This window comes from Pseudopodoces humilis, chromosome 3 (assembly GCF_049639895.1).
Source record: "Pseudopodoces humilis isolate 2021_Gansu_Grassland_sample_001 chromosome 3, ASM4963989v1, whole genome shotgun sequence".
In the NCBI taxonomy this organism is placed as follows: Eukaryota; Metazoa; Chordata; class Aves; order Passeriformes; family Paridae; genus Pseudopodoces; species Pseudopodoces humilis.
Genome location: NC_142202.1, coordinates 30,472,317 through 30,499,129, shown reverse-complemented (window position 1 = coordinate 30,499,129; position 26,813 = coordinate 30,472,317). Strand labels below are relative to the sequence as shown.

Genomic DNA, 26,813 nt, shown 5'->3' with positions numbered 1-26,813 from the left:
AAGAGGATTGATCTATTGGGAAGGGGGCAAGTGAAAACTAAACAGAAGAACACCAAAGATCCTAAGAAGAATGTATGAATATGTATGAGAATTTTTGGATATGTAGTAGGATTCTGTTTTTAAGGGACAATCCTTTGTTAGTAAGTGTGCTCTCTTAGCTGAATGCAGAGACACCCAGCCATATCTGTATACTTTTTCTCCTAATTGTTTTTTTTTATTAAACTTTTAAATTCTATAAAAATTATGTGAACCTCGTTTTTCACAATACCTACAAAGATGAATCTGATTATTGAAAATTTTTGTACACATTCAGAGTCACTCCAATTTACCAGGTTTAATTGACTCCTTGCAAGAAGAAACAAGACTTAATGGTAATGCAAGAAATATTCAATAGAATGTGCCAGAGAATCTCCCTGACCATTCTAAGTCAGTGTCCAATTAAGGTTCCATTTGGTAATCAAGAAGTTACTAAAGGAACCTCTGATGCTGTGTTTATTCTCTTTCCTGCAAGGGCCTGGCAGTAGACTACAAACACTGCCTTTCTGCCCTAAAAGAAAAGAGGGGAGATGTGGATGCTAAATGCAAAAAGCAAGAAAGGAACAGAGCCTGTGTGAAACTAAGACACACAGGCTTCTCACTCTGACCTGAGAAAGAATGAGAAAGAATCCAAACAGTCCTTGGTGAAGGACAACAATCTCTGCAGGTGTTGTTTAGGAAACAGTCAAGGGGTGGTGCTCCACTTAACCAATGATGGTGATGTGTTGCTTTAATGACCAATGAGAGTTTTACCTCTTGGACCTTCTCAAACCTGTCTATAAAAGAAGATCAAGAATAATAAACTTTGCTCTCTTGGACAATGCAGCTAAGGGAGTCAGTGTTGTGCTTCTCACAGTTCTTAATATAGTGCAACATTTGTCCACTTTTTTTGTGAAATATATTGAAATACCCATTCATACACTTCATCCAGAGAGTGTAGCAGCACATCCTGGTAGCAACACCCGGCACCTGTTGGTCCAAACATTTGCAGTAGCTTCGAGGATGCCCAGTGACCTCGAAGTCACAGTGAAAATCACCACCATTTTCTATGCTGATATTAAGACTGTGTCGTTATGAGTTAATATATCAATGATGAGGTTATTAACTTCCTTGCTGTGATGAGAAATCAGTACAGTTCTGCCCAAAGTCTTCTATTCACACAGGCAATATGTAAGCAGCATCAGACAGGTTCTAACATTATGTTAACAAAACTACAGACAAGCAGTTAAGCACAAAAGATCACTTTATTTTTCAAATCACACCTCTCTCATTCTTGAAAAGGTGTATTTCTAATTGTTACTATTTTAAATATACTCTATATTTTCCTGTCAAGTTAAATACTTTGAAGAAGAATCCCCAAAGAAATAAATACAAAGCACAACAGTTTCACTTTATGATTTGCTTTGAGCAGTCTAGTCCTGCATCCATTCTGGCACTCTGCTGCTCTTTGAAACTGCAAAATCCACAGCCAGCCTTCCTTGTTTGCCACAGCCCTCTGCTTATCAGCTATTAATACAAACTGTTCACACAATGCCAGAGCATGCACAAAATAGCTTACAGCAGTTTAACAATTCTAAAACTTTCATTACAAATACACACATTGCTACTAAGAAAATAATTGGGATGCTTCTTTTTCTGGATGCTCATAGAAAATTCCATGTTACAAAAAAATGCTTGTTTGATGATATACATGTCTACTGGTGAAAAGAAAATCAACACCAACAAGGTTTGTCAGGTTGTTCAATGGATAACTTACAAAACCAGTCAATTCCCAAAGTTATCAATTGCAGCACAATCTGCAACCACCATTTTACCTGAAACCTAATTATAGCCCAAAGGGTTGGTAATGCACATCTGCTGCAGTATAAAATGACACTAAGGTCATGAGAACACACCATCACGTGGGGTTTGTTCTCATATGATGAACACAGTCCAGTGCAACAGCATGTATCCTGGAGCCAGGGATGGAGGCCTGATGATGCAGTTTTATGATGCTTGTCATGATAATGGAGAGGTGGAAGTCATCTAGTGCAGGCAGCATCATGTCCCTTCAAAGAGAAAGCTGAAGCACTTTCCATACCAGAAGTTGCCCTCCTGAAAAGCTTTTCATGATAGAGGTATCAGCGAGAGCCTGAACAGCCGGTGTGGCTGTGAATTCATCCCAATTACATGTCTCGCTTGGGACAGTATTCCTGAAAATGCAGGCTGGTTTTGCTACATACACATATACATAAAGTACATTCAAAGATTACGATAAAGGCTAAAAACTGTAGCCGAAACTTATACCTGTTCACAACAAAGTCTGAGGTAGTTTAGAACCACTCTATGAGAAAGAAGGAAAGGGATTTAATACACAAAAATTTCAAGATACAATTATAATTGCTGCAGAGAAAGGGATGGTAACATAGTGTAAAATGGATTTAAATTACTGTCTGTCAAGAAAGAGGAGCCACTAACAGAGAATAAGTGAAAAAGTTCACTAAAAGCTAAACTTCTATTTAGCCTGGCTCTGACCATTAACACTCACTTCAAAAAGAAAACCAAAGACAATAGTGAAATTGAGAAAAGCAAAAATGAAAGAACATTTTACAAGAGACTGGATAAGGTTAATAGAGAGGGGGTCCAAATTGCGAGGTAATGCTGTACTTCACAAAATGAGTCCATGTGGTCAGTGTGATGTTCAGATCCCTGGACAGCTGAAATACCTTCACACATGGACACTGAAAAGTTATGAATTCTTTCAAGGCTCACTCTTCATGATGCAGTTTACTTAGGAAAGAACACTTATGTACAATTAATGCCTTAGACAGTGGACAACTAGCAAGTTGAGCATACATTTGGTGTACCACGGTGAGAAAGAAATACTTCAAATTTATATTTAAACTTAAGTTATGTAAGTCAGTGTAAAACCTGACCTACTTCCTAAGTCAGCAATAAATTTCTTACTTATTTTCCTCTTACGAGTAACAGACTGTAATCAGATCATGGAAGTATAAGGTTCAAAAGGACTAGTATTTCACACATCCATAGAAAGCCAAATTCAAATGTTGCTCACTCGCACTTGACAGCCTAGTGGTAGTTGTCTTTAGAATCTGATGTGAATTAAAGGGGATGATGATATTTTAGTCAACATAGGATAAAGAGGTAAAAATAAAAAAAAATTAATAATTCCTTAATACATCATAATACGGAGGAAAATTACAGGGAACACCCCAGCAACAGTGATATGATGCTATGTAGGGAGGAAAAGAAAAGGAGTAACAAGCAGGTTGGGGAAAGCATGTAGGAAAAAGGAAGAGCTGGAAAGATTGGGGCCAAACAGAACTAGCTCAGACTGCAAGAATTTTATCTTTGTGTTGCTCTTGCCATAAAAACTACTAAAGCCTCACTTCCTATGTTCTCTTTTAGCACTCAGATGAATGATAGATTTCTTAACAAAATTCCATTTTTTAACAAAAAATAGGCGGTATAGAAACACATCTTTGCAAATAGTCACTCAATTTGCTTAACAAATACACTTCCATTGCTACATATGCATAGATGCAACCATGTAATTCCATACCAGTCTTTCTTTCCCCCAAACTACTCTTTTTGCAACTTGGTATTTCAGGATTTAACTGGTACTTTTTGGACACAAGGAATTTGGTGTTAAAGACCATCCTATATTAATTTTGTAAATTTTTCAGACCACTTAATATAATTGACTGAAGTGGTTAATATGCATCTGGCAGATTTCAGGAGTCAAAGGACAATTCTGAAAATGATGAGAAACTTGTTTTAATTGAGCAGCTGCATGAAGAGAATAGATGTGCCAAGATGATAAGTACAAAAAGGATGAATAAGAGTTCATTTTACCAATAGTGCAGCTCTCCTCCTCTGTGATAGCCCAGGGCCTAAAGTAGTAAGAGACAATGAAAAGGCATGTTTACACCTGTGCAGGGTGATGCCACCACTCATTCGAATATTTAGTAATTGGAACTTCAATTCCATTACGTTCATGTAAGGAATCTATTATGATTTTTTTAGAACACTGACTTGTATTATTGTATTAGGCCTGCAAGGAACAGTATAAGAAGTACTTCTCTAATGACTGGATGTGTGAAAATGGATAATGATATGAGTGTATGGAGCTCATTCTTCACTTCCACCACCTGGACATATTGGAGTAATTAAACACATACAGCATGATAAGATGGGTATGTGGTTGCACAGGCAGTCAGTACATGGGCATATGACAGATACCTGTAGTTTGCTCATACTATGCTGCACTTTTTAATTGGGCTTTCTTAATCTAAAGAAAGTTGCAGAGTGATTTTAAACCTTTTCATGTAAACATTCAAACACAGACCCAGATTCCACACTTTGTCATTAACTCAGCCAAAGCTTTGCAACAAAAGCTTGGCAAGGGCCAAAAAGACTGCAGGGGTTTTTTTCAGCAGGTAACAGAAGTCCAATGAAGGTTCTCTCGGTAAATACTACAAGCCACGGCAGACAAGGTAGCTAGGAGGAATATCTGTGTTCCTCAGACTGCACCCATCTTTGAGATGAGCATTTAACTTGCTCTATATTGTGTACACCTCACTACAGCCAAATTGCCAATATTTAACAACTGGACAAAAACTCTGGACTGGTTTGCCTGTACCTTTTTTAGACATTTGCACTTCAAAAGCAACCAGCATCCTGCCATACCACAACAGCAGCATTTCACATCTGCCTGCACAGATTTATTTTTTTTTTTAAATTTTGGAGCTTTAGAATATATTCTAAATGTAAGCTAAATAATTACCTACTACCTCAATTTAATGCACATATACACACACATATATTTATATATATATATATATATACGCATATGTATACACACACACACACACACACATATATATAAATATATGTATATCTATATGAGTATTTAAGCAGTCCTAAAACTTGACTCAGTACCTTTAACTTCTGTATCCTGAACAAACCTTTGTGGAGCTTCCACATATATATGAGTTAATTAGTACAACTGACAACAACAATCAGTTCAGAGAGAACTAATGATTCCAACCTAAATAGAACCATTAACTGAGAAATGGGGATGGAACCCAGGCCTCAAGCATCCTCTGTGATCAATAATTATTTTTGAAGCATAGTTTAGTCCTCTGGCAACTGAATACGATGATGCACAAGCCTAATTGTTTTTTCTTGGATATATTAACTCTTACTGCCTCTATCATTTGCTTACTAATCTAGCCACAACAACAAAATTACCAATGCATTCGTTTATTTGACAGTAGACTAACCCCTGTCAAAATATAAGCAAATTAGTATTTTCATAGAGATATGCAATCTATAGCTTATGAAATCAAAGTTCTAATACTTTATTAAGCATCTCTGAGTAGGCATCACTTTATAACCAGAATATGATGACACAACAATCAGACAAGAATGGCATTAATTTTGTCATCTAATTTTTGTACTGAAAATTTAATTAGACTGAAACAATTACAGACTTTTTTTGCTTTCTTTCATGGAAACTAACTCTCATCAAGTCAGGTACTGAAAATTCTCTGATGTCATTAGTAAAGATGAAGATACATTAAACTGAATTTTTCAGCAATGCTGAAAAGCACTGAGCTCTTACATGAGTAGTCATAATGAATAAGAAAAACTGATTTTCATGGAGAAAAGAAGAAATAAATGGAGCTCTGAAGGAAGGAAACTGCAATGAAGAGTTCTTATTCTAACAAAATTAGTGATTTCTCCTCTGTATTGTCTTTTACATAAAACTTGCATTACACCTTCTCTCATTGTGATTCCATTTAACAGCCATTTAAACTCGTTTTAAAGCTGATTGGAAATGGCTTGAAAAGTATCTTGAAAAATTGTAAGCTGCACAATGTTTGCTCACGTCAAAAATGTATTTCCTCAGATAATACCTTCTGTGAATAAAAAACCTTTTATTTTCATTTGGAAAAAGTAAATAAATAAAAAGATTTTAGAAATACCTTTGTTGAGCTCCATATGAGTTAAGTCTCAGCCTGAATTCAACCTATGGAAGTAAAATTGAGAAAAGGAGACCTGGGGAATTTAAAGATATTGAAGTACCAAATAGAATCAATGGCTCAATATTGTCAGTACAGATATTTCCATTATTCAAAACTCAAACAACAGATCTATTTTATAGTTTCTGATAAGAAAGCAACGAGTACCTGGTCAGTTCTTCAATAACCTTTTTCTAAATAGGATAAGACTGATTACACAGTTCTGAATAATTATAGCATTTCATCACTTTGATAAACCTTGATACTACACCATAACAGTACAACTTACTTTCACTGAAAGAAAAAGCAAAGATGAAAAAGAAAAGGGAAAAAAACTCCACAAAACTTCAGAGGAAGTTTCATCTGAACTTGGGAGTCAATAAATACCGACAATAATTAGAAAGAATGAGAACATGCACACAAAACCACAAATCAGTTCTGCATTGTATCCTCCTTTGTCACTACTAATACATTGCTGACACAATGTTTAAGACAAGAGACCTCTTCTAGGCAATACAGGTGTTAGGGGTGTTTGTTGGTGGGCAATATTAGAAGGCCCAGTGGAGTTCAGCTCTCTGTAAACATTATATCTTTAAATAAAGAGGGTAAAGGTTGAAAGTGTAAAGGGCTTGTGTCAGGCCTTGCCTTAAAAGCCTGGAAGCTCACTGGACTCACCTTGATGACAGGTTCTCAGAGCAACTCTAAATAAAATAAAGACTCTGAGAAGGCCATTGTGACTGAGAAGTTTAATACAAAAAATTGCTATTCAACTGCGTGAAGGGACAATGCAAAGTTGTTTTTTCTTTGTATTGTTTTATGGGGGTGGGAAACTGAAGGCTCTGTAGAACCTCAGAGTTTTTACTTTGGGAATCTCAGATATGTTCATCCAGATTTTTGGGAGAGAGTGAATATCATGGGAAATAAAGAGACATTTCTGTTCCACAGTGAGTTACAAGACAAGATCAAAGAGATGTTCCATAGGTTATATTCTACAGGACTTACTTGTATCATAAAAATTAATGGTGCACATCAAAGATTACAGATGGAAAAATTCCATTCTTTCTCTGAGAGCCTAGGCTCAGAACAGATGGCACAACCTTTTTTATTTTAGTTTTTTTTACATTCTCTACAAGGGTGGCTACTAAATAGTAACAGCTAGGAAGTTATGCTCTTTGCTTACCCACAGTTTGAGAAAAGCAGACTTGTTTGATGGAACTGCAAAGAAATACCACCACTGCCATGCAAGGACTTATCTACCAAAAGCAAGATATGCTCTAGGCATCTCAGCAGTTCCAGCATGGATTGCAACTGAAGAAGTTTTCCTGCTTTTAAAGGGAAAAAAAATACAACTTTTTTGACTTATACATAAACATTACAGTGGTGTCCTCAATAGATGGTCTTAATTCTTCCATATTCCAAAGGCTGTTAAGCCATAAGGTAATCAGCCCAGCAGACTAGGGGGAAGTGGCTGGCACAAGCAGAATCCTGCCTTAGAACTCCGCACTGTCTAAGGCAGCTGTGGCACATGAATTACAACCTTTATACAGCACAGTGGGCAACCATCTTCACCAACAGACATTCACAAGTCAGAATATGGCAGTGGGAAGGGAGGGAACTGTATGCAAATGTCAGAACAAAACTAATTTGACAATGAAAAAAACTATAATATTATCGATAAAGCCTAATCAATTTTATTTTAAAGAAAGGGGATGCTTCTCTTATTTTAAATATCCTCTGATTCATTGCTACCACTGATTATATTTCTTCTTGGGTTTAGCACAACCAGTATCCAACAGGAAAATTATTTCAAATTAAGTAGTGTGATAAATTAACATACAATTTGCTATGTTGATTTAACTCATTTTGTCATTGTGGTTATGTAAAGGAAAACCGTACTTATCCTGCACTAGCTTTGTTTTCTTCTGACAAGGTTATTTATCACCACAGGAAATTCCAAGTTCATAAAACTGGTTTGCTGACATTTCCAATATCATATACTTTGTGAGGAGGAAGAAGCATCCTAATCAATTTTGCCAATTACATCAGCATTTGTCTTAATACAATATCTCTTTATTCCATACTGAAAGACTGACATGGAGTTCTTCCTAAAAGTCTTATAGATCTGGAGAGTAAAAGACTACATCATCATCAGTGTGAAAAGAGAATAAGTGAAGTAGCAGGCAGTGTAATCCAGACATTATAGATGGATAACAAATTCTGTGACTGTAAATTAAGAACCAGATCTTTTACAATGTGGTGCAGAAACATCACATTTTATGAAGATCATGAGAAATGATAATGCATAGACAGTCTTTGAATTTTTAGCTTCAGACTGTAAAACAACTCTTATTGGACAAATGTAAATTATCTGTGAATTCTTCTTTTGGAATTTGAACTACTGTTTGTCAGTGACCAGATGGAGTTTCACTTTTCTAAACTGAACATTTTTGATGTTCTGTTGCAAGTTGTCTTAGGCAGACAAAATTTAAATAATCATCTCCAAGAGTGAAAAAATATAATTTTCTTCAAGACAGATGTTTCATTTAGAAACTTCCTTTTGAATGTAGGAAATGACAATTTTATACTCTGAAAAGTCAACTAAGGTCAATATTAACACAGATACATTAATTAGTTTGTTGATATCATGAACGCTTTTCTTGTCATCCCACTGATGAATGAGAGAATTTGCATCTCAGCAGGTAAACATGTCTGATACTTCCTTAATCTACTGTACAACATTTTCTATAGCCAAAAATAAGAAATTAAGTGGAATACAGAATCAAAATGATTCAGAAAACAGATTACTAGTTACAAGGTAATATGAATGGAGAATTACCTAAATAATAAAATATATTCTGGACTGTTGTGTTCCATAAACATTTTTTTTGCTAATAAAAGCCTCCAGGGAACAAATACTTATTTTGTATGATTTCCATTCTGCTTGAATAATTTTAGATTTGTAGCTTTGCCTTTTATTTCCTTCCTTTTTCCCTTGCCTTGGTTAGATTAGAGAGGTAGGGTGTTAGTGGGGTACTTGATGAAGATTGAAGACCTATTTTCTCCCCCCTTGGAGACCATCCTGATTTGAACATATCAAGGAAGAGTGAAACAGTCTCTTCATGTCCTTGGGAATAAGCCTTTTTCATTTCAATACTTACAGCTTTCAGGCATGGTCCCCTTCATTCACAAAGAAAGAAAAGGTGCCAGCACAAGAAGGTTCTGAATAATTTTGCAGAATGTCAGTGGGGCTGCAAAAGCTGCCTTTCAATCTACTTTATCGTTGATGAACATGAGGATGTGAGGTGGATCCAGGAGGGGAATGCAGGGAACCAGGTGCTTGCAGCTCCAACAGGAAAAGAAACAAGCTACTGCCCACCAGTCTCCAGCTCTGTTGCTGCTACTTCCTTACTACTCTCGTCCTTGTGGGTACTGTTTTGTGCTGGGCACTCAAAATGTACACAGTGAAACACCTGGAGACAACAAAAAATTAATATAAAGCAAAACAATTTGCAAAAGCATGATCAAAGTAAGATGAAGTCTACATGGAAGTCTATATGGAAGTCTGCAGGCCGGATCAGTAACAAAGTCAAAATAGAATGCTTCACCATGAGGTCAAAAACATTTACTTATGGGCAATAAACATGAGACAGGGACAACACTGGAGCAAGAGAAGGCTTTCAAATTATACTAACCTTTACATATGGCACTAAAAATCAGAAAGATGGTTTCAAAGCAGATAGGGATTTGTAATTTTTTTTTCTTCACCAGCTAGCAGAAATACCTACTACATGCTATTGGATAATAACAACAATTATATTAATTGGCTTAAACATATTTTATGATCTAATCACTTCCTGAAGAGGATGAATGTTCATGCACCCTAGAAATGAAATTTAAATCATTACCAACATGATTCTATTTAAAGATTGCCCTCTGCTGTAATAACAATGGCAGCTCTCCAGACATGTCCTGGAGTATGTAGAAAGGCATTGAGTGTCCAAGGTGGCTGCTGCTTCATCAGGTGAAATATTCCATTTGAAATAGTGATAATTTTCTGAGGATTCAAACAATACCTGGGAACAGTGTACAGGTGATTGTCTCACAGATTAAGAGGACTGTGTGCTTAAGCATTTTTTCCAATTTATTTTCTACTTTATTTACTTCTACTTATTCTTGAAGAGCCTGGGAGGAGAAGGGGGAGGAACTCTTTAAAATTGTTACAAAACCTCTTTCCAGATGATTTCGCTATGAATTGCACAACTTTGCCACATACTAAACACAAATATTTTCTTACATTGCTTTAAATGAGCTATTTTCCCATGCATTGTAGTTTAAAAGTAAAAGCTTGATGAATATTAAATCCTGAATTTTAAATGTACTGTCTTAACTTTGTATACTTTTATGATATCTTCTATTAGTCATGTCTTTAAAGCTCTTCTCACAAACAGAGGTAATCTCTTATAATCTTCACTGCACTTTCCCAGACCCTTTCAAATCAATATTGGCAAAATCAAATATACACAAGACATAGATATACTACACATTAGTGTTATTATTATTATTATCATTATCATTATTATTATTATTATTATTACTACTACTAATAATAATAATACACATATTCATACAAGACTACAGAATACAATGTTTTCTATCTTTTCTTCAATACAACCTAAAAATCCTATTATTCTTTTTGACCATCCCTGCTCAAGTGAACATTGAGCAGACATCTGCACTGACATGTTTGCAGTAGCCCCAGGTCTTTTCTGAGGATGTTGCTAGCTAATTCAAATTCTGACAGCATACATAAAATGAATAAAAAAAAATCCTCAGTCAGTGCTTGGTTTTTTTTAATCCATATTATATTTTCTTGTGCCCCTCAGTGTAACTTTTCTATGCAAATACTTTACAATACGTGCTTCTATTTCTATTTATACACATGCTCACATAAAAATGTATTGCTATGCCTTTACATATACATATGTGAACAGATTACAAATCTGCACCACCACCCACATGTAGACACATGCACAGAATGGTTTTCCTGTGCATTTCTTCTGTTTTTCCCTAAAGCTGGACTAATTCCCATACTGGCATGTATTCTCTCCATCTATTACACTTCTGGAGAAGCCAATTTTTGTATTTATCTACACTTCTAGAGAAGTCCCTTTTGTACTCATACCACTTCCATGTTTTTAAAGTAACACCTTATTTGTAATAAGAAGCTATTGTAATTTTTCCAGCTGCACTTTTCAGGATAAGGCCTTGCAGAAATGAACATTCTCTCATAGTGCACCTCTGTAAGATGCTGCTTTCCTTGAAAGGAAGCACAGAATGTGATGGAGGTCTCTAATCCAGAAGTTTCTGTATTTCTACTGTATCCCACCATAATAGTGTTTCTCATTTAAAACCTCACTTTACATATCGATACAGCTTTTTTAAGCATAGTGTGGATAGCCTTGAAATTTAGCTAATACTAGTCTACAAAGTCAGAAATACACAATTCTTAAATTGGAACTTTCATTTTCACTGATTGTTTCATATTAAATTCTTAATGGTCAAAACATGTAGCACATTGACAAGCCTGTGAATTTGGAACATTATTCTCTATTACTCTACCACCTCAGCATATAAAGAATACAGTGTGTGAGAGAAGCCTAAGCCCGAGAGAAGTTGAGCCCAGCTGCTTCATCCAATATCAGAATTAAGCATTTCCACAGTATCACTAAAACATACAATCTTTCATGTGCTTCTCTCAAAAGAAAAAGATGACAGCTCAGGATCATCCCTGTGAGCCACATCATGTTCTAATTCTCATAGATATTTTAAGAGAGGTTGAACACACAAAGTAGGAGGGCCAAGTACAAATACACTGGCGCAGTAATTTGTAAGATAAAGCTCTCACATCAGCAACAAGGTGTCCTTTCCAGGTCAGTAATACTGGAGAAGAGTAACAAGAGAAAACTTACATAAAGTATCTGCTGACCTGTCTGACAAATGAATGATGACAAGGAAAAATAATTATTTTCTCTACAAAATTAGGATGTCTGTAAGCTCAAGAAAACAGAAAGTGATACTTCCATCATGTTCTAATATACCAAAAACTATTCAAACTCCAGGTAAAAAAATTTGTGAACATCATGTCTTTCAAAACTTGGAAAACATGGTTAGGAAAAGATGAGTTTAAAGATCAGAAAATTCACAAAATGGAGACATTTTATGGCATTTCTTTTAAATTCCAAAAATAACTCCTCCCTTTGGGATGTACAGATTGTGTTTCAAAGTTCAAAGGTATGTGTTTGTAGAACAAGTAAGGAGTATTTTGCACCTATTACAGTAACACTCCTTCATAAGAATATGCTGCTGAATATGCTGTATATTTTATTTAAAATGAAAATGGTTTGACATACTGTACAACCAGCTGTGGGCAAGTAATTCTGGATACTGCTTGTATTCTTTCTGAAGAGACTATCAAGACTATAGAACAAACCAAGACTTTGGTTACACTGTTACTATTTAAATTGTAAATATGAAAAATATCTTGCTGCTTTCTTTGGAAAATTAAAATCTATGACAAGATGTCACAGACCCTCTGTTTAATTTATATACATAAATATAAAAGTAATTTAGTAATATGTGCACACCAAACATGTTCCTCCTCTACAGGCGTTAGAAGAAATAATTAAAAAAATAAAAACCAAATTAGTGTTGGATGCAGATTTTACAGACAAAAGAGGAAAAGACAAAGGAGAATAGCATGTGTTTATAATTCAACTGAGACACTACATGAATAGCTGTATTCATCTCTGTCCATACTCATCTTCACTATAGTTGTGCAGTGCTCTATATAAGTAATTACACAGGATATTAAATTCCTTGGAAATAGTAATCAATTTGAAATTAGAATTATGGCTAAAAGGTCATTGCCCTCCAAGGCTTAAAGCTACCTTTAAGAATTCAAAATTGAAAGCAATGTTTCCTGGTTTGCTAAGTTTATGCAATACACCTCTGTTGCTATATTTTATATATTAGTAAAGGCCTGTATGCACAAACCAGCCTTTGAAATAAGTCATGATATTAAAGGCTAAAGTCCTTGAAACCTTCATGCAGAAGAGAGAGTAAAGCAAAACAATATCCTTGTGTGTAGGAGAAAAAATGTAAACTTGTGTGTACTAGCCAATAGTAGCTTGCTCTGCCCGCAGACCCTGTAGAACCCTATAAAAGGTGTGCTAAAGATAGAAATAAACGGCATTCACAATTACTTCTGTGAAGACTGGTGAACAGCTCGGGGGGCTTTCAACATCTGGCGCTCCGACCAAGGACACCCCTGCAGGCAGAGGGGCTTTGGAGTCCGCGGAGTGGATCTAGGCATTAGACGTCGCGGGCTTGGATCGGCACCAGATAGGCAGCCTGAGCATGGTGAGACGCTGAGCGGTAGGACGTGGAAAGTCAGGCTGCTGGGGGTGGCCCAGGCAGGCAAGGGTGTAGTAGAAGGGTCGCAACCTTCCCCCTTGCGGGTAGCCGTCAGCATGGATGTGGAATTTGCAGCGGCAGATAAACTGCTTCTCTGCATCCTCGTTAAACGAGGCGAAGCAGCCCAGGAAAAGGACCTGGATATGCTCATTATATGGGCTAATTGTCATGGGCATTTGCAGTGCTCACACTGCTTTTTGCAGTGAAAGAACGGACTGATATATCGGCCCTGATATGGGAAACAGCAATTACGGAAAAGAGCAAGGACACTGTGTCTCTCAGTTGAACTTGGCAGACTGTAATTAATACCTTAAAATCAGAAAAGCAAGGTATGCTGAGGCTGTGAGCCCCGTAATTCTACCTGCGTCACAGCGGCAGATGCCTTTACCTCCCACTGCTGGGCAAGCACTCCTATCTATGCTGCCCATGGAGAGAGGGAGGGAGAGTCAAAGAGAAGAAAATAATGAGAAAAAAAAGTTCCACAGTGAACGCTGAAACAACGAACAGAATCTGTTCAGTTATGGCAGGATGTGATACATCCAGAAATATTTGCTTCATTTTTGGAGTCACTTTTAGCATTACAATCTTATTTAAGTTCCATCTTTAGCACCCTGGAAGAAAAGAAGCCAAATTTAGATTGGTTTCCACCCGAACCAGGGGGACATGGGGGAGCGAGGTGGGTGCAGAGAACAAAGGCACCCCCGGGGGTAGAAGCAGCGCAAGAAAAGTTCCAAGGCCACGCTGATAAGCTGCAATGATCGCCGCTGTTAGCACCTGGCCGTGAGAGACTTTTCGTGTAACATCGCCTGCTTTTGTAAAATTGTGCCCCTTTTCCTCTATCGGCAAACAACAAGAGAGATTGAGAGAAAAAACTGCATTTGTTAGAGTTAACTTTGTGAGGTTTTTTTTTCTTTCTCTCAGTTTTTCCTCTCTGCGAGAGTATATGGAGAATGTGAAGAAAGATAAGAGCAGCAGAGAGCAGCAGCAGGGCGGGCAGTCAAACCCCCCCCTGCTCCCTCTCTAAGAAGAAGCGTCGGGATTGTACCTAGTTTGTTAAAAAGTCGTGATTTATTGGGTTTTCAAAATGTTTTTATATACCATTGTAGAGTTAAGTTTGTGTTTTAAGTAATTATGAGTTTATGCAATTGCAGTTTTTAGAGTTTTACTGGAGAAATTATTGTGGTTCTTTGAAAGTTAAAAGAGAGAGAAAAAGTGTTTAACAGAAGTTGCCTTGCAATAATTGGTTTTAGAACCCAAGGTTAAAATATGGTGTGATTTACAGCTTCTAGGAAAACCTTCCAATTAATGTTATCTACAGAAGAGATTTATGGTTTAAAAAAAAAAAAAAAAAAAAAATTAGTTAAGAGAACTTTACTGTACAAGACAAAGTTAAGTTAAAGTATATATTATCCATTTGCTTGTTTTTTCCAAAATTTTAATAAGGTAATTTTAATGTGAGTCCTTTTGTTATATAAAACACATATAACTGCATATATACCAATTTGGATTTTAGTTTAAAAATTGGACTTGATGCTTCTGAAAAGTGCTACAAAAGCTGGATGGCAGCTCGCCAAATCCCATGTTGTTGTGGTTTTTCTCTAGAAAAACTACACTTTAAAATCCTAACCAATTTAAGCATATACTAGGTAAATTTCTGTTATGAATAAGTATTTTTAGTAACATTTGCAGTTATTGTGGGTTATTCTCAAGGCTAGATGACATAGAATTGTGATGTATTTGTTACATTTTTATAATCTTTATAGTGAATCCATGTTATTATTATATTGTGTTTGAAAGGTATATATCAAACTTTTAGCTGCCTTTTTGTAGTAACAGAATAAGATTAAGTTATGTTTTCATTTAATATAGATTAAGTGTTAATAGAATTAAGGATAGTCGAGTTTTATAATGTTTAGGCTTGAATGTTTTTAAGTTAAGTTTTCTAACTTAGATATTCTTTTAAGGTTAAGTTTGTTATTTCCTTTTGTCATAAATAATTATTGTTAGGTTTAAATATTGTTTAATTTAAATTGTTTTATGTTTTATTTGAGACACTTGTTTAAACTGCAAAGTATAGTTATTTTCCTAGAGAGATGAAGACAGCCACAACTGAAACAGCAGTGATGGAACACTGGTGAACACCTGTTTGTGGATGGAGGTGAATGCAGTCTGTGACACCCTTGACTTCACTGGGAGTTCTATTGGTTGTTGCAATCTCTGCAGTTTTTGTTTGTTACAGCTTTCTTATTTTTCAGTGTTTCCAGAATTTTAAGAAGATGTATCATTGTTGAAGATCAGCTGCCATGGGGGAGGCTTCAGATTAAACCAACTGCTGAATGGTTTAATTGGTCTGGTACCTAAGGCTCCTGATCATTTGATTTGTACAAATGCATTTTAACAGTTTGCTGTGCTGTAAGCATCTCATAGCTGCTACTATTGAGAACCTTGTTTTAGAAATGAGTTAAGAGGCATCTTTCCAGTTTAAAGCCAGGCCCTGGCCAAGCCTTGACTTTACCTGGATTAAATGTTTGCCAACAGATCCAGATGTTTTCTGTACCAAATCAGTATTTGAGTCACTTTTTGACTCAACAATTTGACCCTATTAATATGACAGCTGGATCAATTTTGAAGTGGGCTTGGAGAATCATTTCCGGAGATGATTACCCAATCCTTCACTGATTTTTTTTTTGTTTCTGTTTGTTTGCTAACTATGGGATGCTAGTGCAGTGTTTTAGTAATTAATAGTAGTTTTATATTACATATGTCATTAATAATGTTTATGATTTAATTGATTTTTAACTGGTATAAGTTCTTATTAATTGTGTATATGGTTTTGTGTTGATGTTGATGTTTATAACAGAAGTACATCTCATTTTATTTTTTTTTAAGAAAACGGGGGAAATGGATGCCCTAAAAGCATTTAATTAGTGTAATTCATTAACTTCAAGGAGAGAAGTGTCTGTGTTTTGTTGGCAGGTTCAAAAAGGTCACCTGTCCATCTGACCAGACTGTGTGCCTCTGAACACACGAGATCCAGTGAACAGAGATGTCATCACACAGCCTTGGTACTCCAGACATGGATCAGAAGTGGACCTGTCAGGACACAGTTGTGTCTGAACACTATACAGACAGTTGCCAACAGAAATTTTATGTTGTTATTATGATGTTGTGTCTCTACCAATTTTTCAGGTATCCTTTGTTTTAAGATTTAGAAGGATGTGAAGAACAACTTGAACATCAAAGCCCTCAGTCACCGATCAGCTGCCAGCTGACATCACGGGAGCAGTGAACGTTCCAGGACTGAATCGTGTTAGAGAAATTCTGTAGAAGATCTAAGAAGTGTAGAGACTCCATTTAACTGTATATAAAGCAAATTGTAGTTGTGTTTTTATCCTTTCAGCAAATTGCTTTCACGCTTAGACTACATATATACCAGAGCACGTGTGTTAAAAATAGTTAGATAATAGTTTAAGATAGAGTTTAGCCTGTGTAGTAATTGTTATATTAGTATAAAGTATAAGTATTCCCCCTTCAAGAGCTAGTGTAAGCATCTTTGAAAGTTCATTTAACATTAAAGTTTTAGCTGTGAGTTTGCAAATATGATGTCATTTACATGGAACAAACTGCTTATGGTAATTGTGATGTGTATAGTTCCCAACCAACTGTCTGCTAACTAACATCCAAAAGTGACAGAACATATGGGTCACTCTGGCACACTGAACTGGCCAAAGGTCAATGCGTGGCAATGCTGCAAGAGTGCAATCGCACTGTTGGCTTCACATTAAGACAACTTGAAGCCTGTTGGCAAGCAAAAATTACCAAAGTTCTCAATGTTACAACCCTCAGAAGAATTAGATTTGTTAAGTTCCACCAATACCTCAGGTGGATGGATAATGTTTGAACCCCCGACAAAAAATCATTCTAACAAAGTAATGCGGCACTGAGCTGCAGTCAACCCTATAGCTGATCTTGTTACTACCATTGAAAGTAAAGCCTTTATTTGTGGTGCAATCTCATAGGACAATTACCAAAGCGATTACCTAGTTCCATCTTCCTCATCTGTGGAGACAGAGCATGGAATTAGATTCCTGCTAATCCACAGAGGACCCTGTTATCTTGGGAAACTAACTTTGTTCCACCCAAGTTTACATCAATTGTTGAATGTAACTAGCAAAATGAAAAACATCAAACAGTCAAAGCGAAGCCTGAATGAATTAAGGCTTAGCAACTCTAAAAAGGCTCGCTTGCTAGACTAAGGAAGGATTGAGCTTAACATCCACGATGTTAAGTGAGCTTTCAGCCGATGTGAGTAGTGTGTCATGCAGTATTATGAAATCGAGCTGCAATTGACTTTTTGCTCTTAGCACAAGGACATGGTGGTGAAGAGTTTGAAGGCATGTGCTGCTTGGATCTTACTGATCATTCAGCTTCCATCCATAAGCAACTACAACAGCTACAGGATGAGTTACATGCCCTGAAAGAAGATAGTGACCCCATTGGAAGCTGGTTCGCCAGCTGGGGCATCACCGGATGGTTAAGGTCTCTTGTGCTAGAAGGGGGACGGATTTTACTTATAATGTTAATTGAGATGACAGTCTAACTTGTGTGTTATCTTATCCAAAGCCTGGTTTGTGCAAAAAGAGAAAGGGGGAATTGTTGCTATATTTTATATATTAGTAAAGGCCTGTATGCACAAACCAGCCTTTGAAATAAGTCGTGGTATTAAAGGCTAAAGTCCTTGAAACCTTCATGCAGAAGAGAGAGTAAAGCAAAACAATATCCTTGTGTGTAGGAGAAAAAATGTAAACTTGTGTGTACTAGCCAATAGTAGCTTGCTCTGCCCGCAGACCCTGTAGAACCCTATGAAAGGTGTGCTAAAGATAGAAATAAACGGCATTCACAATTACTTCTGTGAAGACTGGTGAACAGCTCGGGGGGCTTTCAACACACCTCGTTCTTTTTTAAGAAAGAGATAGGAATTTACAAACACTGGCACGAGAGGAAATAAGACTGTCAATACTGATCAGTTGTGGAAGAAGCCTTCTTCACACATGTACTACCCCATAGGTAGCTTCTGACACAAATTCTAAGGGCTCAGTGATTAAGGCTGTACACATGATGGGAGACACTGCTCAGAAACACAAAATAAAAATTTGTATTCACAGTTCTGTTGGTTGGTCAGCTACTTTCCAGCAGCTGGCTGAGATGTTGATATCTGGTGCTGCTTTTGTTTGCCAGTTTTGTTTGTAGTTGCACTACAACTGGGCACAGACAATGCCACTGAATGATGCTCCCAGTGCTTAGGAACCAGCAGCCCCAAATGCTAAATTACTATCAGAAAACCTCACCTCTGGAGCTATCAAATTCTAATTAATCCAAATGTAATAGTGTTACCCCAAGCTCAGTGTAAAGCATCAAAGTACCATGTTTGGTGTTGAGCTGCCTGTGCAGGATATAGACAGGTAGGTCTATACACATAAACAGTGGTTTTTGGTGCCTCATGATGTCATCACATTAAGTCCTAATCTCACAAAGACATACATATACTCTTAAATTCACATATTATGAATAGTTATACTGAAGTCAAGAGTAAAATCTGGACTTCATCTGAGACAATACACAATGATTACAAAATATAGAAGCACAAGTAAACAAAGATGGGATGATATTGCACTTGATGGGCTAGGATAAAATATTTTTTTCTGTATAAATGAAAAAAATCTCTTGGTTTGGCTACTATTAGTCAATTGATATAGTAGGAATGAAAATTAATAATATTTTCTTATGAATAATGAGATTTTTTAATGTTTTATTAATTAAAAGGATAATATACAGGTGATAAATCTAAAATATATCAGAGACCATATACCTTTCGCTAGTGCACTAAATTGGTATTTTAATTTTTCATTAAAATAAGGATTAATTTAAAACCAAACCCAATCGGAGTATTTGATGGCAGTGTGGAAATGTCAAAACAAGGAACAGATAATAACGCTGTTCAAGTGTTTTGCTAGAATGCCAGAGCAAAAAGATGAAGTATGTACATTTGAGAAAGCCTTATCAATTTCACTGCAAGATATGAAAAACAGTGCTCCTGTACATTCATGAAAGAACATACAGTTTCTTAGAAGTTCCTTACCTCATTAGCTGTGTTGCGAGTTCCAACTATTCTGATGAAAGATGCAGGTTGTTTATCAAAAGTGATTGTTTGCCAAGATCTACAAAGAAAATTCAGAAAGATATACAAATATCGAACACAATCACAAAAGCCTGCAATAAAACATACACAATGCATTCAAGTGACAGTATGTACTATTATCACTTAACAGGGCAAATGGAGAAACGCTTTTAATTGCCTGAATTTCCAACACTGCTTGCTCATTTTTAAGTGTCTTGATTCTGCTTATGCAATTTCATACATACCTTATATCACTATAATTTGTATGCATGGACAACAATCATACTATTGCTGAAAGTTGAGAAAATGTTCAAAGAAAAAAGGCCTGGATCAAAGTCTAAAATCCTTGACTAATATTGACTGTATCAGTCAATATTAGTCAACAAAAACAAAAGGTCAGATATATAAAAGTAAATGCATCCTCCTATTAACTTCTCACGAGGAATCACAAGAGCTTGGTTAAAGAAAATTACAACTGTAGGAAAAAAAAAACCAAACAAACCAAACCACTTAAATGTCGCTCTAATTAGGAACGGCTGGGTAGAGACGACATAGACTCTCAAGGGAGTCAGAACAGGAGAATTCCTTAGTTTATTGCTTTAGCCTTGTTTTATAGACTAGTTCGTGGAAAGTACAGAAAGGAAACTCTTATTGGTTAGTAAACTGCTACATCACCATCATTGGTCAGTGGTGTACAACACCCTCTGACTTTCTCTTGCTAAGAAAACAAAGCACAGACAAACAGCACCTGCACGGCTGTTTTCTGTCTCTGAGGATTGTTTTCAAATCCTCCCATGAATTTCTCAGGCTAGCTCTCAGGCAGGACTGAGATCTGTGGCCGGTAATAGCTACAGGCACTCTGGTTCAGATTTAGCATCCATACTTAAAATCTCCAACTTTTCACACTAAGTGGAGCAGTAGAGCAAGAGGAGCAAAGATTTCTTTGTGTGGGCCAAGGTCCTTCCAGAAAGTTACAAATGTCACAAAGCATCATTTGTAGTTCAGGTTGTGAGCACTTCCCCATCCTCACACAGTGGCAGTTAGGAGAACAGACCACTTTTCCAGAGCTCATGTATAATTTTAAGGCTAGTCTGAGAACACTACAGGTACATTGGGACCAGTACAATCTTTGTTCCTCACTCATACTCAGCTGAGTGAGGTACAACACCTCAAGCAACTTAATACACAGCAAGAAAAGGACACCATAACTTTGTGCTCACAGCAAAACACAAGAAATAAAAACAATACCAGGAACTAGAGGTTTTAGTTGGACAGCAGTTTTCCACTAGTTTAGTACTTAACACATTAAAACTTAAATTATTTTCTATTCATAAAACATGAAAAAAAAATTCCAGAATTTAACTTCTCAGCCAAACTAGACTCTATCACAGAAGGCTTCAGAAATAAAATGAAGTTAGGTCTAACTTGATTAACTTACTATGGAAAAAAGCTGGATAGTTTTCCAGAATGGGTTCTGAATACTGTCAGAAGTGTTCATGCAAGAAAAATGGGACCAAAGAAAAACTGGAACAGAAGACCACTCACTACCAGCAGACTACCCCAAAGCCTGGAAGTATGAACAGCTTGGTTGCTGACTATTTGTCCAACATTTGATTTTACTCTTATCCTTTTGTCACAAACATAACATTTCTGGCTTAATTTAGTTGGCTATTACTTTTATTACTGCTGTCTGGTTATATTTGTTTAAAGAAGTTCACAAACTGAATCAAATCTTAATTTCAAGTAGTTTACTGCTCTTACTCCATGAGGTAATGGGTATAATTAGAGTCATTCATGATAACAGAAATGTATGGTCTGTGGCAGGCTTCAGAGGTAGGCAGTTATCTGCCAAATGTTATGGTTTATTTATATCCCTTATGTAGCTATACCTCTATTTTAAAGCTCAGGTTGTTTCTTTATGCTCTAAATAAAATATAAAATGGGAACAGACCATTTTGTTGATTGTTTCAAGACCTGAAAGATTGTTATGATTTGAACGTTTCCCCCCTAAACAGGGGATTTATTCTTCTTGAGATCCCTTCTAACATTAACACTAGTACAGTCAGTCAATCTCCAAGGGCAAACAGAACTTGTTACCTTGAACTACAAATTCCCAAACATGAAAGGCTGGGACAAAGAGATAATCACAGCACTACTTCTCATAAAAAAGCATTGCCATAATTTGCATTATGCATATGCTTTGACATTTACACACACACACTTTATACAAGGAGAACGAGAATGTTAAAAACAGTGATTCCAGTGATTTGGAAAAATTTTAAGCTGCAATAAATAAGAGTTTAAAATTTCAAAGCCGGTATTAAGAGCCTGTGCCTCCCTACACACTAATGTAGAGTTTATGTTCTGTGGTAAGAAAAAACGTTAATTAGAGGCCATAGAATAGAATGTGAATCTGTATTTATTTCTACTTTCTGAGCACTGATCAGACACATACTGCAAAAGCTCAGTGCAGAATTTCCAAATGTGGCAATAAATGCCACTGTCTGTCCTATGATGTGATACTAGGTAAGCGGATGCATCTATTTGGGAATTCAGCTCAAGAGCACAAAAGATAGTAAGAGAGATTGAGAAAAAGGTCTCTGAAGATTGTTTTGATGACATACTACCAGATCAACTCCTCCAGGCAGTTCCTATGTTTGTTCATTTCCCACTGCATTGCAAGTCCTTACTTTCTGCTACAATGCTATTCTTAAGATTGGATTATAATTACTCCTTTAATAATATTAAAATATAATGGAAAAAAATTAAATCTTGAGGGTACGATAGCACTTTCAGTAAATTCAGTCCTAAGAATATCTACTATTTCGGTGTTGTAATACATAGCATAAATAAATTCATGCTAAAGTTTTAATCTTGTCTGATAAGAATCCTAGCATATTTCCAGGAAACCTTCTCTGAAGAGATTATAGTGATATGCAGCAAGGCCAACGTGCATATGCGTCTGCAAGGAGCATATTTCCAAGAAACCTCCGTCCGATAAGATTATAACTCATGAATATTCGTATGCACAAGTGTATTTCCAAGAAACCCAACCAGATTTCAACATATACACCCAAAACAGCATGAATATTTGTCTGCAAGAAGTGCATTCCAACAGACCCCCAAAAAACCTGAAAACATATAAAAAGCACCTTGGGACTGTTGCAGTTTGTGCAGCATGGTAAAGCAGTGCTAGAAAGCCCCTCCCTGTCTCACCCGGGGCTGTTTGCCCGGCACAGCGCCGAACTGATTTTTGCTTATGGTTGCTTTTCGCAATTGTATTCTTTTAATAAATTCTTTTTTTATTAATCAAATTGGCTACTCATTTATAACAGGTATGTATAAATTTTATTCCTTTCTCATTGGAAAACGAAAGTCAGAAATACAGACAATTTGTAGAAGAGTTATTAAGAATCAAGAATATTGCCACTAGAGAATTAATACTTGATTGCATAATGAGAAAATTAGGTGTCTCATTTTATTTTCTTAGAAAGAAGGAGAAAAACAAAATAGAAAACAAGCCAAATGGATTTGGAAAGAATAATTTTTTAAATAAGCAATGAAAATTTTCACTAGAAAGACACATGGATTTGACTGCAACAGTATATTTGAAAATGTCGATATATGCAAGGCAATACCTCTACAGTATAAATATAATTACGCAGCAAAGAGATAATTTATGCATGGAACTATACCCCTATGAGAAAAGAGATTACTGACAGAACATTATCAAGGCGTATCTGACCTCTTTTTTGTATTTTTTGCTGATATAACAAATTCACTTAGAGTTCTATTAATGTATAGAGCCGTAACAATTTTTCTGTGGTATTCCTCAATTAAAGACATCATAGGTAATCCTCACATTTCTTTTTTAACCTTCTTTTTTTACTACTAGTTATCTCTGCTGGCACTATTTTAATAATTTCAGTTTCTCTGCAGAAATTCTATTTTGCAAATTGCTTTGTAATCATGTAATTTATCTAGTCCTGCCATGCATGCATATGTGCTTACTTTACACTTTCCTCAAACTTCTCTTTCAATTCTAAAAATTACTTTTGATGCTCTTTACAAAAATTTGCTCCAAACTTTATACATTGCTCTCGCATTGATTCACACGTAAGTCTCTCTATACCAGGAACAGCAGCATTAAACCAGATCAAAAGCACTCCATTTTTAGTCTGGGATTAGATAGTCCTGTGTTACAGATGGCATTTCTTCACCTTTACTCCCCATATGCCAAACAAACAAATTTTTCAAATGGTTGGCAATATTTTACTGTCTTTACCTAGGACCCAGTCATAAAGAAGCTGTCAGAATTTACTTCTCTCATAAAATGACATTGCTGTCTTTTGGACATTTTATGTCTCTGTACACCTTATTAATGGCCCTATAACAAATATTTTTTTCAGGACCTAGCTTTATTAAATATTCAGGCAGTGTTGATATTTTTTATGCTTTGACACCTGTCTTGCTGGTTGATTTGTTTTAGATTAGCTGGCTCAGTCTGCAGCATTTCTGGTCATTGCTTTCACAACAGAAATAATCACTGCATCAAGATGAGGTTTCCATCTCAAAGAGAAGACCTGGGACTAGCAGCCTACTCAGATTTATACCAGGATCCTCAAGCTGAAATGCAGCACTGCAAGTTGTTTGGCTAGCAGCTCCATTTTAAAAAAGAAATTAGCCTTGTTACAGTCATACAAACGTTTAACACTCTACATCTCACCTCAGCCACACGACTTCTAACTCTCTTGTTCTGCCTGACTCCCCTAAGGAGACACAGTAATTGATGATTAGCATTCCAAAGCCATGCTTGCATCCTGTGAGGCTGTCATTTTTAATTACATTTTAACTATATTCGTCTTCTATAATAGCCTGAACATAATTTAGGTAATTATCTTTTGCTCTCTTATTCTCCGACTCTGCCTCTCTCAGAGCTCCTTGCAATGAAAATCACTTTCTCTGTTTAAACATATAAACAGACTCTTGGCCCAAGAATTTTCACCTCTCCAACGGCAACAGCTGAAAACCTGATGGCTTTGTGCACCTCACAATCTCTTCACCATACTCCATGCATAGGAAGGAAAAAGACCACTAGAATCCACCCCACTTTAATATTTCTTCTTGTCTTTTTCCTTATTAGGTTATTGCAATAAGAATGCAAGAAATTCTGATGTCCAGGTGAATTAAAATAATGTCTTGCTATTCCTTAAACTATAGCTCCAAAATAGCAATTCACCTCCTATAAAATATAATCGTTTTTTTTCAGCATATTTTGGAATATTTTCCTAGTTATTTCTAAGAAAACCTGCTATCTTTCTAAAGATTTATTACACATAAAGGACATAAATAGTGATTCTTCCTCATTATTTCCTTCTCTTCCAGAAAAAAACAAATTAATAAAGAAGTGGAAGTTTACATTTGTCTTGGTTTGAAAGATGGGTGTCTGCTAAGGAAGGCAGAAACATCCCTTGAAATGAAAAAATGTAAACCAGCCCCCTCCAAATTATTATAATTTTGAAGTTAACTGGCTCTCAGGAAAATATACGGGGATAGGAATAACAATTCTTTACTAGTATGTATAATAATACAAACAACAACTATGGCATTAACAGAACCAGCAACGCAGTGACACTTCTCGGCTGCAGGCACTTTCCTCTCAGTGCAGTTTCGGGCCAGCAGGGGCGCTGGTGCTCCCAGGGGACAGGGCAGGTGCAGTGATTCTCCTGGGGCGCGGGCGCAGGGAGTACGCGGTAATGGCGGCTTGGCCAGGACGGGGAAAAGGATGGGAGAGAGGCTTTGCTGCACAAACCCCACTGGGGCAGTCGATCCCAGTGTTCCAGCAGGACTTACGGAAACAGCAAGCTGGGCCGGCAGGAATGAGCAAAAATCCCAGGGTGTATCAGATGTATCAGAAGCTCTGGAGCTGTAGCTGGAACCACGGGAGGCCTCGGCAGGCAGGAGGGTGGCGGGGCTACAGTGCAGCAAAAGCTCGGAGCAGTGCCACAGAAAGGACGACGTAGTACACGACTGGGCTCCGGCGGTGACTGAATTCTTTTCACAGTACGCAACAGCTTGCCCGTCCTCCTCCGAAACCCAAAGCGAGAGCCGTAGCAGCTGCTCAGCCCTTATCATTTTCTTTTTTTTTCCTGTCCAAATCTCCAAGTATGCCCTCCCCCATCTCCTGAGTTTGGCCACTCCTCTGTTTTTCTTAAGCACCCATAAGTACTCAATAGTTAGCTTCCTAGCAACTTATGGGTAAAAAAATTCCGTAAGTACAAAAGAAAGAAACCCAACCCCCAACAATATTTTTTTCAGGTTTTCTAATGAGCCAGTGGCACTACAGAATTCTACCACACTGGGCTTACCAAAGCAGCACTGATCAGAGCTGAAACTCAGTTCAGGCCAAAGATGTCAGACAAAAGAGAAAGCTGTTACACGTAATTAACATTCATCAAGCTGTAATAACCATATCATATTCATATCAAGGCTTGCTTCAGGCTAAGCACGTACATTTTCAATGTGCACATTGAGAGGAATGATGGATTTGTCTTTACAAATGTGAGAAATGAACTTGTAAAAATTCGTAGAAATCTAAATAAATGTATATAACAATAATGATATAAAATATAAAGTACAGTATGACATACAAGCCCTTCCCAGATCTAGCCACGAATTCCCACTCAAAGGATAACGATCCTAGCCGGCGCCCATCAACGAAAAAGAATAGACAGGACACGGCCCATCAAGCTGACAGGACAAAAACTCATCAAACTGACAAGGACAGGCTCGGTGACCATCAACGGGGAAGAATAGACAGGACACGAAACATCAAGCCAACACGGAGAGGCTCCGACGAGATATTCATCACCGGACCTGAACACCCCGCCTTGCGGGCTACCGTTGGAGGAAGCCATCAGGTAAACAAAAGGAAAAATCCAGCCGAAATATCCATCGGCTCCAACCCGGATCCAGCCATCCCATCCGGATGGCCTGAACCACAATGAAATCAAGAGCCACTCAGAATTTCTTTACATATGAGGAGACTCGGTCCGGACGTCCATTCGACTCTATTCTCCAACGCCAGGAAATCAATTCAT

The 26,813-nt window shown here is 36.9% G+C and overlaps 1 protein-coding gene across 1 annotated transcript in view; it reads right to left on the bottom strand.

The window, feature by feature from the left end:
* Positions 1-1,261: 1,261 nt before the first annotated feature.
* BTBD9 (BTB domain containing 9) overlaps positions 1,262-26,813 on the bottom strand; it is a 143,627-nt gene continuing 118,075 nt past the window's right edge. Inside the window, exons 11-12 of the mRNA XM_088052755.1 lie at positions 19,675-19,753; positions 1,262-9,532 (exon numbers count right to left, since the gene is read on the bottom strand). Of these exons, the coding sequence (XP_087908881.1) occupies positions 9,428-9,532; positions 19,675-19,753 (184 nt within the window). The 3' untranslated portion in view covers positions 1,262-9,427. The remainder of the gene's footprint in view (positions 9,533-19,674; positions 19,754-26,813) is intronic.